Source organism: Cheilinus undulatus, linkage group 2 (assembly GCF_018320785.1).
Source record: "Cheilinus undulatus linkage group 2, ASM1832078v1, whole genome shotgun sequence".
Taxonomy (NCBI): domain Eukaryota; kingdom Metazoa; phylum Chordata; class Actinopteri; order Labriformes; family Labridae; genus Cheilinus; species Cheilinus undulatus.
In genome coordinates this window covers 42,959,165-42,974,893 of record NC_054866.1, presented here as the reverse complement: position 1 = coordinate 42,974,893, position 15,729 = coordinate 42,959,165, and the positions used below count along the sequence as shown (strand labels likewise).

At 40.9% G+C, this 15,729-nt stretch overlaps 1 protein-coding gene across 1 annotated transcript in view; it reads right to left on the bottom strand.

Annotated features, from left to right (window-relative positions):
* Positions 1-9,980: 9,980 nt before the first annotated feature.
* The window catches only part of LOC121522979 (LHFPL tetraspan subfamily member 6 protein), an 83,730-nt gene continuing 77,981 nt past the window's right edge, over positions 9,981-15,729 (bottom strand). The window contains exon 4 of the mRNA XM_041807691.1: positions 9,981-10,717. Within this exon, the coding sequence (XP_041663625.1) occupies positions 10,599-10,717 (119 nt within the window). The 3' untranslated portion in view covers positions 9,981-10,598. The remainder of the gene's footprint in view (positions 10,718-15,729) is intronic.

Below are 15,729 nucleotides of genomic sequence, written 5' to 3'. Positions count from 1 at the left end.
TGGATTGTCTGGGCAGAGAGCTGTTGACCATATCATCCTGCAAACCTTGACTGCAAATCTGTAGAAGACAGCCTACAGTATAAGTGCTGAGAGGGTGAGGAAACTTTCCTCTTGGGATGCCAACTTTGCAGCCTGTCTCTGACAATTCCCATAAGATGGAATTTGGCTTTCAGTTTGGAGATGGTACCAGGGGTCACTCCAGATAATGCTGCAACTTAGTTTTTGTGGAACACCGGCTTAAAGTTGCCCTATCGCACAGGCCCTATCTAGATCAGTCAAACATGGCATGCTAATTCTAAGAATGGACACCTACTGACCACTGAAGCAAGGCCCATGCTCACAGGTGCTGACAATCATGATGTTAATCATGCACCTGATTGTCAGCACCTGGGGACACCAGAAGCTCAAAACAAGAGTCAGTAGCAACAGAAAGAAAATAAGCTTTTTGGTACTGGAAGAGAAGATTCAGCCATTTTTTTTTCATGGGTTCAACCCACATATTCAGCTCTGCTGCTCACTGCACAAATGCATGTCCCTTACAAATGTGGCACCATTTGAAAGGGAAATAAACAGGCTTTCCAACAGTATAAGATTTATTGCCAAGAGGCATTGCTACAACAAAGGAAAAATCTTCCAAACACAAATTTCTTTACTTTTTGTGCAAGGGTTACTGAGCGCTAGAAAGTAGTGCTAAATCATGGAAATACTCTAACAACCTGGTGAGTAACTTCTGTTAGCATTAGCATGACATACATCATCATGTTTGAATTGACAGAGTACTGATAGCTTGGTGCTAGCTAGTTTAACAAAACTCAGACTGTAAATAATGTCAAGGGGACAAGTGCAAGTGTGGCACAAATGGCATCATAGCTGTGCCAGTATGTAGTATACAGCAAGTTTTGTTCAAGTAGGTAGTGACGTACGTAAGTATGTGGTTTCAGACACAGATGTGATATTTTATCTCTGGGATCCCATAAAGTGCTTGTCTTGTTTCCACTTGTTTTTAAAAAGATTATATTACTCCTAAATGAGTTTTCAGAACAGGTAGCATTCAGTGATTCATGTTATTATGAAGCGTAAAGCTGCTCTAAACCCTGCAATTGCAAACATTTTTTAATACAAAACACAGCATGGGAGCGAATCTAATCTGCTAAGACCGTGACTTTCTCTGAGATGGGCTGTCTGAGTCTCTTAAATATAGAACCACTCTCTATCACTGCTGGTTTGCTTGGACTAATTTGACCAAAACATCAGTTTAAAGTTGGGTCAGTGGTTACAGAGGATTAAGGGATCGAGGCTGTATTCTTTAATAGGAGCTGAACTACTGTTTGCTTTAAATGGGATAAATAGCAGTGTCCAGAGAGCTGTTTGTGACTGATAACATGGGATTAACTGTCAAAGACGTCCTGGAAGAGCTCATCTGGGTCAACCTGTTGAGAAAAGGTGATGGCCATTATCCTTCTGTAATAGGACCATGGTGTTAGAACAGCATTTAAGCAGCAGTATTTCATGAGTCCACTGCATATGAGCCTTTGGTGAAGGATAAAAGAATCAGCATGTTTCTCCTCTGAGGTTTTCTGTTCTGCAGAGGCTGGATAGCAGACTTGATTACACTGAACAGAAGCTCTGTGTTGTGACAAGGTTTAGATAGCCGCTTGGAGAATGCAGCTCTTGCATCTTCTCTGCATATATCCCACAGTACAGTAAGGCTTCCATAGGGTCGAGAAATATTTGCATTCTGTTGGAAGTCTTTTGGGCTCCATCCTTACAGGGGTTTTGTGTTCCCTGGGTGAAAAGAAAGCTGTGAAGTTGGATTTTTCTCTTTAAATAGTGCAACAGAACTTCATTCAGGGACTGTTGGATGGAAATTGTGTCATCTCTGTAAGCTTTGTGGAGCTTTTTTTATTCTTTGAAAATGTGCCCAGAGGTATGATTTCAGCTCTCTGGAAATTGTGTGGTTGTACTTCAGGTCTTTAAAAATGATAAAGTTGCTGTTGCCAGGTCTCATCCAGGCTTCCAAAAATGTTATTTACCTCTTACTGAAGTAGCTTGAAAGGCGATGCCAGCCTGCATCCTATAGCTTTTATTGAAGCTCTCTGCACACAGGAAGACATCTGTGGGAGGATACCTAAGCTTCTCCTCTTCTGCTGTTTTCATCTGATCCCTCAGTGGCACTCTTCTCCAACCAGGAAATAACACAGAGATGATGGAAATAAGCTGTGAAAGGGAGGAGTGAGGGGAACATTTTGGATTTTGATGTTTTAATACCTTTCTTTTAGGAAAAATTGCCACCCGTCATTGCTAAAGTGGTGCAGACGTATAGCCTACAGGTTTGCATTTAACTGATGTCGAAGACAGCGGGTAAGCATCGATTTGCATTTCAAAGCAGAAGGGAAAGCACGGCTGAGCTCTACCTGGGTGTGGTCAGAGCTGCAACTCTTTAAAACTTGAAAAGGCAACAGAACATTTTTCCATCCTGCATGATTTTCTGCAAAACTTGGATAATTAATAAGTTTGATACAAGTGGTGAGCTTTGATCCTGCTGGCACATCACTTAAAACCCTCGGTCACATCTGCAAATTTTGATAATTAACTTTATTTTTAATGGCTTGCACCGCCAAGCTACACCAACACAGATAATTTTAATCAATCTGACTGAGCAGAGATCAAGTGCTCATAAGCCAAGGTCAGACTACAAGTATTAAGCATGGCAGCCCCACTGGTACCGTTGAACAAGATCTGTGCACCACCAGCCTGAACAGTCTGGCTTTTCACCTAAGCAATCTACAGCAGACTGCATCCTGGCACTTCAGGTCCTCACTGAGCGCTTTCAGGAGTTCAACAGAGGGGTCCTTGCAGTCTATGTTGACCTCTAGAAGGCATTGTACTTGGTGAGCAAAGATGCTCTTAGACATCATCCAGCTGATGTCTGCCTCATATTCTGGTACAGAGAGTTCTGTGAAGTGTGGTGGCTCAACCTCTGACCTCCTCCCAGTCGATTCTGGGGTGAGGCAGGGGTGCGTCTTAGCTCCTACGCTCTTCAGTACCTGTATGGTCTTGATAATGGGGCAGGTAACAGGGGCAGCAAACTGTGGAGTGTCATTTGGCAAAGAACATTGATCTCCACTTTGCTGATCATGCTGTGATCCTTGCACAGACTGTTGAAGACCTTATGGGGTCTAAGTAAGTTAAGAACTTAACTAACTAAGGAGGGTGAAACATTGGGAGTGCACATCTCCTGGGCCAAAACAAAGATCCAGATATTTTGGGGCTGCCTTGGATGCTGCCATCTGTGTTTGTGAATGGTGAGAGCGCAGAATTTGTGGAAGAGTTCACCTACCCTGGCAGCATGATCCATTCATCCGCTGACTGACTTGGACTTGTGACGTGCGTAGGGCGATTGGTTCACTGAGCAAGACAGTATGGCGCTTTGGTATCTGAGTATGCATAATAAAGCCAGAGTCTTCCGGTCCTTGGTCCTCCTGGTCTTTCTATACTCTCATGAGGCCGGGACATTGACTAATAGCCATAGGCGCCAGTTGGACTCCTTTGTGACAACTTCTCTTTGGCTCATCTTTGGGTATCAAAGGCCAGTTCATGTGTCTAATGCTGATGTCCTCAGGAGTGCAAGATGGGAAGAGTCAGCTACTGGATATAGGAACAGCAACTGCACTTCTACAGGCACCTGGCTTGCTTTCCTGGGCCTGATCTAGGTCACCACATACTAGATGTCCAGGACATGGTGGACTGGTCCAGACACTGGGGGTGGCCAAATGCATCGTGGAAGGGGCAGCTGGGAGGCTACCTGGAGAGGTGGGACATGGGCCTGGCGCAGGCCTTGACAATGGCTATGAAGCCAGAGCAGTACAGGACAAAAGTTGACACGTCAAAGTGCCCAATAGGCTTATGCTCCCATACCTGACCTGAGCGGAAAGTGGCTCATTAGAAGAAATAGTGAAAAAGGTTTAAAAGTGTCTTGAAAGGGGCACAAATTGGTTTAAAGTTGCAAAACAGTTTATAAATGGAGAAGTTTGTCTAACAGAGGCAAAAAGTAGGCAGAGAGTTGCAAAAATGGTTAAAATTGGCAAAAACATGCAGAGAAAATGGTGAAATGGGTTACAAGTGGCAAAAATGGCTGTAACAAATAGTGAAATGCAGTTAAAATGATCATAAATGAGCATAAAAAGTGGAGAACAGAAAGCAGCAAAAATGGGTGAAAGCGGCAAAAATGTGCAGAAAAAGTTGTGGAAAGGGTTTAAAAAGCATCAAAGTGGGTTACACAGGGCAAAAATGGGTTTTAAAATGGTTAATGGTGATACAAATAGGTTAACAGGCAACATTTGGCAGAGAGTGGCAAAAACGAGTTAAAGTGGCAAAAAAAGTGCAGGCAAAGTATTGGGAAGGGTTTGAAAAGTGGCAAACTGGCTTTAAAGTGGCAAAAAAATGATGTAAAGGGGCAAAAATGGTGTTAAGAGTGCAAAAACCACTAGGAAAGCTGTAAAAAAGGCTTATAGTGACAAAAAATGGTTAACAGAGGAAACAATAGGCAGAAAGTGGCAAAACATGGTAAAAAAGGTAAGAATTGACAGAAAAAGTGGCAGAAAAGATTTAAGAAATGGCAAATTGGCAAAAAATTGGGGTGGGGGGATTTAAATGTGTCATCAAATGGTGAAGATGAATTAAATGTGTACAAAATCAATGAAAAGTGGCATGATTATAATAGCTTGACGTTTTTGAAGTATGTGTTAGCCACGATTCTAGCAACCAACCAACTCTACCGCTGATCCACAGTCAGGCAGACTGACCACCATGACAGACTGAATAAGAGAAATGTTGGTTGGAAATAGCAGACATAGAAGTAACTACCATTAGCATTAGCATCCTGCTAACATTCATCATGACATTTGAACAGACTAAGAAAATACAGTATAGTACAGAGGAGTCAGTTTGTTTGTTGGCAGTCTTCTTCCCTGGTGTCATCTACTGTAGCCCCAATTTCTTCCTTCCAACCTCATCACATGGGTCGTCATGATTGATCAGGTACCTCTGTAGTCTGCCACGTCTTTGTCAAGTCATGGAATTAATCTGTCCATAATCACCTAATCTGATACAGTGACCATCATAACATAGACATAAAGATTGTCCTTGGCTCTGTGTTTCATTTGTCGGCTGTTAAACATGCCACATTAGTTGAAATAATGACACCTTAGTTTCCACAGAACAGATTTTCTGTACAAAGAGGGAACACAAAGGTATAAATAATTAAAGGAATGACAGCTGCAGTTCATGTGATTACAGGGATATGATCCGTGAGCTGTCTCACAGTCACACTGTCATCTTTAAGTAGGAACACATGGGCCTGCACTCTTGGGTAAAGAAAGAATATGTCTTGGAGGTGAAAGAGCTAACTAGAACACCTCAGAGACAAACTTTGAAGCAATGAGCACAAACCAATCAGCACACTGGGAGAAAAATAAAACTGTGCAGAGGTGTAATCAGCATGAATTGTAAACACCTGTGTAGGCGTGCGCTGCCTTTAAAAGAAAGACTGTGGCACTATTAATATTGAGGAGGCTTTCTTACTTAAATATTCCCCTTCAGTGTGGGGATTCAAACAAACAGCTCATTTATAAACCGTGCAAACTTTGGTCCCTCTGTGTCCCTGCAGGTGAACCAACAAACCTTGAGTTGTAATCCATATATCCCTGACTGTGAGCTTTGTGGAACAGCCTTTTGATCCTCTTTGCTGATGTCGTTTGTCCGGTGTGCGTTATCATGAATTCCCTTTGTGTCCCTGTCTACAGAAACCCTATGCATGCCAGAAGTCTAACAGCAGACATGTATTGTTGAACAGGAGTTTCTCTCAGTACTGCAGGGACTTAAAGTAATAATATGTACGTCATGAATTTGGTTTGGTCCACTTTTGCGCTCACTGAAGGTTTCTGGGTGCAGCTGTACTGTTAAACATACAGTATTGGGCAGAACTTGTAGGCATGTTTTGGCCAACTAGTAACCCTGCCTTAGAGCACCACTAGGAAGGAGGACTGACACAACCCTGGTTGTGCTCTGGATGTCCTTGTGTATTACCAGCATGGGAAATGGGCATGGAAAAATAATCTGTTGAAAAAAATAACGAAGTTCACACCTTCAGGGCAGTGTAAGGGGTGGATGTGGCGAGTAAGCACGGCCTAGGGATTGTCCAGGCAGGTAGTTGGGTTGCCATGAGCCTCTGGTTGTGCTGTGGATGTCCCAAGGGCCCAAAAACTACCAGCAGTCTCCCCAAGGGCCTGAAAACTACCAGCAGTCTCCAACCATATCACCAGGGGTGAAAAGGCCCGGACAAAAGGGATGCCGCCGGCCTTAACCTTGGCTGCCTAGCAACAAATGTGGTGACATGTGTCATGACCTTGACTGTCTAGCCCCAGGTTGTGGCACATTGGGCCCCAGGAATCCTTCACGCCTTACATGTGTAAAACGTATGCACACAGTCATGCATCATCCTGTTATGCCCCTTCTTCTTAGACAACAAATATCTGTTGACAAGCAGGTGTGAAGTAAAAGAAACATGTCCACTAGTAAGGTACAAGAAAGCTCAGGTCATACCAGAGATTTGGGATTAGTTAAAACTCACAACTGCTTGTGACAGGATGCTCTGCAACTTTCTGAAGGCCTGTAAATTCACACCACTGCAACATTTGGTGACAATGATGATAAATTCCTCATGTTTTATTGAATTTAGTGCTGCATGTCAAGGCTTCTCCTCCATGCTCCTTGGAAGCTGGTTTAGTTGTGCTAGATAAACATACCTCAGAAGTTTTCTATGTGAAAAGTTCTATTAAACAAAAGAAGTGTGATGAATCAGCTTAGTTGGTAGAACAGGCACCCATATGCTATGGCTATGGTCTCAAATGCACTGGTCATAGTATCGATTCCTGGTCTCAGCACAGTTGGTGCATGTCTTGTCCCACTCTCTCTCCTCATGTTTTCTGCAGTTGTCCTATCCAATAAAGGCAGAAGGGGCATAAAACCATCTTAAGAAAAATGTATTAATATTTTATCATTTCCAAGATTAATAGCATGGTTTTATATGTTGAAATAATCTGCTTTGAATAAATAAAGCCAAGTAGGACAAAATTTCCATCTCATATTTTAAATTTATCTGCTTGCAAAGTCCAAAACAAGAACAACTAACATTAGCTGGCTTGATTCAGGGTACAACCGCTTAGTTCACACAGCTGTAACTTTCCCCTTTAACGGTTTTGTTGTGTTGAGAATCTTTGGTCCAATTTCGGCTCAATACTACCAATTTTTGAGAAATTGTAACTCAGCTAAGGTCTACAGCCTATTGTTTGCCAGTTGTTTGCATGTGGAGTATGTGTATGTGTATTCAAATACTCATTGGTGTGTGAACCAGTGCTGTAAAGCTGGATCAACTTCTTGCAAGAGAACTGCGACTTTCTGCTTAAGTTACATAGTTACATAGTGCTAAAAGCAGATCAGGATGCTCCTTAGAAATAGGTTGATGCCACTCTCCCTGTTCAAAGTTATTGTGCTGTTAAACTGACTCTGAAACAACAGTTTTATGGGGAACAAGGTGCATATTTTTGCTTTAGAGCAAAACATGTCAATCAGAAATTGCACTCTTACCCAGACATCTTCGCTCTGTTTGCATTCATGTAGCACCTCTGCAACTACTCTAGACAACTCACTCTGAGTTGTTTTCATATTTACTCCAGTGCCAGTACGCTCACCTTTAATAATCCACAGCAAAATAACTGCTGCTGCTGAGGGGTGAGGAGGACGACAGACCTCTATTTTAGTAAACAGCTACTACATGATTGCAGTCATGGCCCCCTCTTTTGCCTTCCTGCGGCAGAATCAATTATGCAATATCCTTATGGAGATTGGTATTATGGTAGCACAAAACCTTTTTTAAACAGAGTTGCTCTTAAGGGCAGTAATTATCTGGCTAGAGTACTGACAGGAAGGGAAAATAATTAGAAAGAATTAATTGATGAGGTAGAGTCTAATTGGCTGCCAAGGTTGAACTCTCTGAAGGTGATTCAGAGCTTTTGCCCTGAATAATCCCCACTCAGACATTATTAAAAAAGACGCCATGCAATTAAGGTGTTGTGCCATGACTGCATTTGTGGATTTATTTTTTTTTCCACACTTTCTCTTGTGACATTTACCTTCAAGGATAATAAGAATATATAAAATGTTGTAATGTACTCTTTTTTGTATATGCCATCAACCTGCTGGGGACTACAGATGGAAATTAGCCTATGGCTACAATCTGTTACATTTACATGTCCATGTTCATTAATGTGCATTGTCCCTTGTAATAAATAAATAAAATATATAAGCTGTTTTTTGGGGGGGGGGGGGTGATGACGGTGGACAGGAAGTGAGGGTACAATTCACTCAAAGACAGAGGGCTGGAGTTGAATTATGGCTAAGAGGTTATTGGACATATACTCTGAGATCTCAAGGAACAACATTCAACTTCAAGCAAAAAGGGTAACCAGACAGATGGTAATCAATCTGAAAGTTGACTTGTCTGTGTGTCCTCTAGTGGGGTCTCTCACATTATAAAAATGGGTTGAGATTTAGAAAAAAACGTGTTATATCTGCCAGTCTTAAGAAACTGAAGTTTTTGTGCATCTGCATCGCCCTCATTATTCACAGGCTGCAGACAGATGTCTTGGTTCCACCTGTAAAGAAATACTCTATTCCAAAAAGATTGTATTCTGTTCGAACTGTACATCTGAAATGTGCTCTTTAACATTGTTCACTGCCATAAAAATTAAATCTTTCCCTCTACATATGAGTCACACTACACAGATAGTTTCATCTTCCTGTCAGATTCCTGCCACCTCCATTCAGTGGTTGTTAGCTTAAATCTATGTGTGGTTCTCGTGCTATTAAAACACCAGCAGTGCCCACAGCATACAGAAGCTCTGGTCAGCTTGAATTCACATCAGCTGCCACGGTTGTATCATCCTTTCTATGGAGAGCGGCTGATGATGGTTGGTTACCACACATTATGCATGTTTCATGACAATCAGTCACCCTGCAAGTTACAAGACCTCAGAGGTGTGGGTGCCGATATAAAGGAGGGAATGCTCCGGCTTGACCCCAATGTGTCAGCGACTGCTGATGAGGCATCTGGTTGACACTCTGTTACAATCACTGGTGATATCAGTCAGCAGCAGATCAGAGAGGGAGCAGCATGCAGAGGAGCTATGCTAACATATTAAACAGAGCCAGTGCAGAGGGAGATTTCTCAAGTGAGGATTGGAAGGGGGGGGGGGGGTTACTATTATCTGGAGGCCGGCGCGCATTGTGAGAAAAGGGGCATGCTAATGAGGGCAATACATGGAGAACAGCTGCATTATAAATGAGCTGACTTTGAACATGGGCTTGGATGAATCTCTGAAGTGTTGTTTGTTAATCAAAGGAGGAAAACAGAGAGAAACAAATGACTAAAAATAGTAACAAGGAGCTCAATGCAGCATGGGCCTCTGTTGACACACATACAGCTGTGCTAATTGGTATGAAAAGGTTACCAGTAGTTTTATTCACACTGAAGGCAGGTTGAAGAACCATGACATACCTCAGATGGATGCACCGACACTCAAAGTCTCAAACGCTTGCCCACTTTGAAGTTTAGTAGCCTGGTCAAGAGGAAAATAATCCACAGAGAGGTCACAGGATTTATCTCATCAATAATAGGGGAAAGTTAAATTCGCAGCACTGCCCGGTCTTATCCTCTTTATCGATTTGGGAGGGGAACGGACTCCCACATGAAGTGAACACTACCAAGATCAAGAGGTCATGGGAAAAGCTTTGAGGAATGCGAGTGCAGGCCTGTTCACTTTACCTCAGGGTGTGCCTGAAATAACAATCCAAAGCCAGAATTCAATAAACATTTATTTACAAAAACAAAGTAAAATGACAAAGAATAATAGAAGAGTGAATACAAAACATGTGCTAATATGATAAAATACATTATCATACACAACATATATCTTATGAATGTGTTAAATAAACTCTGCTTAGATTCTTTTGGGTGTGAAAAGGCTGAGTCAAGGAAGCAGGCAGCCAGTGTTGGATTGCTTTAGGGATTATTGCATTTCAGTTTGTATTTAAGGCAAGGATGGGACATGAAGAGGAGACGGAAACACTTCACGTTACAATGAAGCAATATTACTTTTCTCTTCATCACAGGGAACACTATCACATAAACATCAATGTCTGAAGAGGAGGAAGACAAAAAAGAGAATAGTCTTTTAGTTAATAAAGAAATATTCATGTAACAATTTTTACAAATAGGATTGGTCCATACATTTTTCATTTAAGAACAGCTCATAAGAGAAGACCCAGTTTTCAAAGCCTTGTGTGTGCTGCATAATGAAACAGTCCCTGCAGTTGTCTGATGAGTAGTGTCCATGATGTGCAGAGCACCAGAGCGACTTGCTGTCTTTGGTGCCTGATGTGCTGTACTGGTTAAAGTCCACTCAGTCAGAGTCCTCTCCCCTGTAGTGTCGTACCTCCCCGAGGCCTCTGCCCGTCCCACCGTCTCCCTGATGCTCCCTTCAGTACGGGTACTGCTTCTGCTTCTTCCCTGCAAAACAGGACAGCCAGGTGCACAGCAGCATGGCAACCGCAGCCCCGGCCCCGGTGCAGTAATATGCCCAGCCGATCTGACAGGAACCTGCAGAGGAAAAGAAGATTCAGGGTGATATCTCGTCACTTTTTATTTATCTGTCTGTCTAGCGGCGGGATATCTCCAAAAAACATGAATGGATTCTACTGAAATGCAAACAGATAAGAGTCTGGCAGAGGAATTTGTTTTGGTTTAACCTGAGTGTCTGAAGAGACCTGGAGTGTTTACATTTTTTTTAACACAACTACTTATAAATCCAACAATGAAACACCTCAACAGAGAAGAGCTCAGGCCTTAAAGCATTATGAGATTAAATAAATAAAGTGCAGGAGGATCAGCACTGTTAATATTTACAGGATTAGAGACATTTTAGTTTTAATGAGGCTTTTACCCTGCACTGTACTTTAGCGTAGATACAGAGCCTGCTCAAAAACTCGCACTGAACCTTGGTGCATAATTTATTATTCATTCATGCACTAAGTGTGGATTTTCTTCATTATACACGCTTGCCGTCATAAGAAGGTGTTGTAGAAAAATTTCAGTGTTCACAGATGCTTCTGTGAGCAGGAATTAAAGTGTAGGGATTGGTAGTGACAGCCTTTTCTTAATACAACTGTTCCTTCAATTGTACTTCACTTAAATAAAGCAATCATCTTAAATATACATGATATTTATGAGAAGTTTCAAAATAAACCTACAATTACTGCTGCTATGAGGCACAACAGAAGGGTGAAGAAGGGCTGGGGTGGTTTAATAGTGTGACCGGTGGAAATGTTGTGTTTTTGATGGTGTAGGCTATTGGTTCCCAACCTGAGGTCCAGGACCTCCTAGGGGCACAGAGCATCCAACTTTATACTTTAATGTTGTCAAAATTGATTGCACGTATTATTTAAAGCCATGATAAAACACTTATTAAATACTTTAGGTCTTTTGGTAAGAAAAACATGTACGAAATGTTTACATCTATCAATTTTTTTGTGTGGATCTTGAGGGGCTCCACTTTTCTTTGCTAAAAGTAGAGGGGTCCAAGAAAAAAACATTTAGAACCACTGCAGTACATGCATGCTATATAATTAACTTTAGATTTCAGAGCTAGTTAAGTGCAAATTGATACATAAAACAATGAGCTTTGTTCTCCTGAATCTAGTCAGTTCACTCTGAATTCAAGTGTGGGTTTGTGCCAAATTTGACAAAACACCCCCAAGTATTAAAAAACTGTAGAAAGGAGTGCTTCATGCACTTTTAAAAGGAAAGTATGTTTGAGGTGCACTTTGTAATAACCATGTAGCGAATAAATTAACAAGGAAAAACTCAGAGGCGCTCTCTTTGAACAGTAAAAAGCTGTTATTTGACAATAAAGTAAAGCAAAAATGAAAGTACTTAATTGTTTAAAGATAGAGCACTTTGGAGCATAACAGTTTATTCAACCAAATTATTCTTGAGATATTGCATCTCAAACAAGGGCTGAGCATGAGGCCAGATGGCCTTGACCTTTGACCTTTGTGACCTCCTGCCTTCTCTGCCTGAGTGGGTTTGGTTGGTTTACGCTGGCCAAACATTAAATGATATTAACAGACAGTCAGATGCCCCGTCTTGCAGACGGAACTGTGAGGCTACGTCTCTGTCAGAACAGAAATGCGGTAACTTGCTGGTACAACATATTTCCAGTTTAAGATTGAAAAAAAAAAATTATTCATAAACAAAGTGTGGCAGTTACATTCATGAAATAACCCCATAGCAAACCTCACAGACTAAGAAACAGTTCATTAATAAATGGGGGGAAAAGGCCAGAGGTCTAATGGGGATTAAATTATGCAAAGATTCATTTTAGTAGTATTTACACAAATGGTGGCATGTTTTAACTTTAGCTAACATAGCTACACTAGCAATGTTGTTAGCATCACTACGTAAGCCAAATGAGCTTTAGCAAACATAGCTAAAGCTTACATAGCTAACATTAGCTTTGTAAGAAGACAGCTTTAGCTTTGTTACTGATGGAGCTTACACAGCTGATGGAGCAGTGAAAGCTACATCAGCTACATTTGAGGAGAAGTTTTTTCCTGTTAGCAGACTGTTAACCCAGCTTTAATAAACGTTTGGAATCAGGTTTTGCAGGTCAGATGTTTTTTACTTTTAACTTTTGGTATTCTAACCCTTTCCTTAACCCCTAACCTAACTGAAATTGTAACTATTTATTTTGAAAGTTTTAGCATTTCTGGTCTGACAGAGGTGGGGTCTCACAGTAACTGTATGCAAGAGGGGGTGTCTAAGAGCTACAGTCTGCAGCCAGATGATGAAGAGCCTGAGACAAATTTCTAACTTTAAGGGACAACAAAGTTAATCTCTCGCTTTGGGTGTCTGTAACGTATACCTACACAGCCAGCTGAGGATTTCAACCGTCCTCCATGTTTGTTTTTCTTCTGAAGTCATGTTTGATCATGGGAGTTTCTGTGAGATTCTATGTGTGTGCAATCTTCACTATGAAACTGTTGCTACAGTCAGGTGTCAGGGACTGGTTGAGTGTCTAGTGTGTGCATTTAGGGGATTATAAGGTTAAAAACAGTTTGAAACTCTCCTTATGCACTAATCTTCTCCGTTTTAATTTTAAGATTTGAGAATCAACTAGTTTGTGGCTGGCCTTAGTTTTGTGGCTTTGCAGCAAATGGGACATCAGTTAATAGATCAGTAAACTGTGCACACCTGAGTTAATCAGGCTTCAGCGTATTCAAGTGTCTTCTACTTTAACGTCTCCCTTCTAGGCCTCCAAAGCTCGACAACCATCTATACATTGTAGTCATGGCTGACTTATTTGACTGGCATATTAATTAAATAAACTGATAATAAATTCACTTCCTTTAAAGCTTGCTTCATTGGGCGACTCCCTCTTTAAAATCCTTAAATCAGAGCTGACATTTGTGCAAAGTCGAAGACAACTGGAAAACAAAACCCCATCCCAGTTCAGTCATTAACATAGTGGTGTTCAAACTAGAAAATGTTGTGAACTGCTCAACATTTTTACTCAAGACACAACATTTCCCTTCCTCTTGTGAAAAAGACTTAGCATTGTTGAAACAAATGCACTGGAAATTTGCAAACAGACCGTCTGGTATGTAAAAAATGCACTCTCACAATAAGCTATGGGCTTTTGGAGAGCACATGAGTGGCAAACAGAGCTGAAAGTGAGCCAAAAGCTGAAAGCAAAGACAAATTAAATCACGAAGCCCACTTAAGATGCATCTCTAACATCCTCAGAGGAAATTATTTGCAATATTCAACAAAGATCTGACCTAAATCTGATTCTAAATTTAGAAAATGTTTAATGACCATCTCATCATCTCATTAAAACATCACATCTGATGAGAATAAGTGATCAAATAAAGTTATTATCTAATTAACAGCTGGACTGGAGGAGGAGGCGTCTTATTAACAATTCATGTCAAAATGTCTCCTCACTGTTCAAATCTGACTCAACAGTCAAACTGAAGAACTTTCTGTTCTCTCATCATCCTTTTTCTGTTAAGCAGTAACTCAGATTGTTCGTGCATCCCTTCTGTAGAAGTAAATATGAGCACTTCTTAAACTTTTTTAGACGTATATGAAATGACTGTGACCTGCAGCTGCATTCAAAGTTACCTGTGAATGACTGACGATCTGTCTGCTCCCTTCATGATTAATGAATGAGTCTATGAAGGAGATTTAAAGCTGTCGTGGTGGAGACGCATCATTTGTGAGAAGCAGCGTTCTCCAGGGAGAACATCACAGTGTTCTTGTCAAGGGCTCACAAACATGGAGGTGAAAGTGAAATAATGGGTGCTGTCGCCTTCAACAAGCAAACTTAATATGCCAGAGGCAGAGAACAGCAGGGTGATGCAAACAAACTTGTTAACAAGTATCTACACACACTGAGGGCGTGTTCTTTCAGAAAGAAAATAGCAAAATTATCAATATAATTACTTCTGGTGACATTTCAGTTGTTATGAGGATGTTTGGAATTTAAATCGGAGTTATGTTCGTATAAATTATATCCATTCTGTAGAACTGCTGCAAAACTGTCATCTATCTGCTGACATAAAGCAGCTGTAATCTACAGAATTTAGAGTATAATTCACATCAGTGGAAATCTATCAAAGCTGCATAGATAGTTTAGTGTTTCTAAAGGTTATCTGTTCTTCAGTAAGCTTGTTTTTCCTTCTGTATAGAGAAACAACTTCTGATCAGGCTGTCAGGAAATGCGACAAATATTCATCATGAAGTCCTTGGATTACAAAATCAGATCAAATGATCCTTTGAGTAAAACTGGACTGATTATTGGCAAAGACTAGCGGTTATATATCCAGGATAGGAGCTCTGGATATTCAGAGACAATTAATCTGTTTCTAGTTGTCATTCTGACCTTCCTGGAAGTGCCATCATTGGGTCAAAATGTTCATTTATATCAGTGAAATGGTTTACGATTGCCTGATATTCTTTTTATTGCCCTTTTGTCTTCTAATAAACCTCCGATTTATGATGGCTCAAACCTGGTCACAGCAGTAGACTTTGGTGTTGGAAAATAAAACAAAAGCGGAAGTTTAAAGCTGCAGTTCCTCCAGCGTCCACTTAAGGCTGTCTGTGGAAGTTAGTTATAACCCCTGTGTTAGAATACAGATTTTTACATCACACTTACAGCCTGGTTATGAACAAATTTGGTTAGAAAGGTTCATATCTTTATGGGCACAAACTGTACAGGTGCAATGGTGAATCTGTCACAGATTAAACTGATCTTGAGATGAAGTGGAGGTTTTCTCTCAATTTTTTTTTACCTGAATGACTGATCGATTGGTTGGTGTGTGAGTTTTTCTTTGGTTGACTACAGGCCTACATATTACATAAGCCTGCGCTGCACTGAGGAGTAAACTACATATCGGGAGCTTGACAGGCAGCCGTTGTCATTATTCACTATCACTGGAGCCAGTTGGTAAATGAAACTCTTGCAGAAGCATTATCAGGAGAAGAGCAGATTTTTTCTCCAATAGTGAATGAATTTCAATGACGAAATTCTGTCCAGTTCTAATAAAACT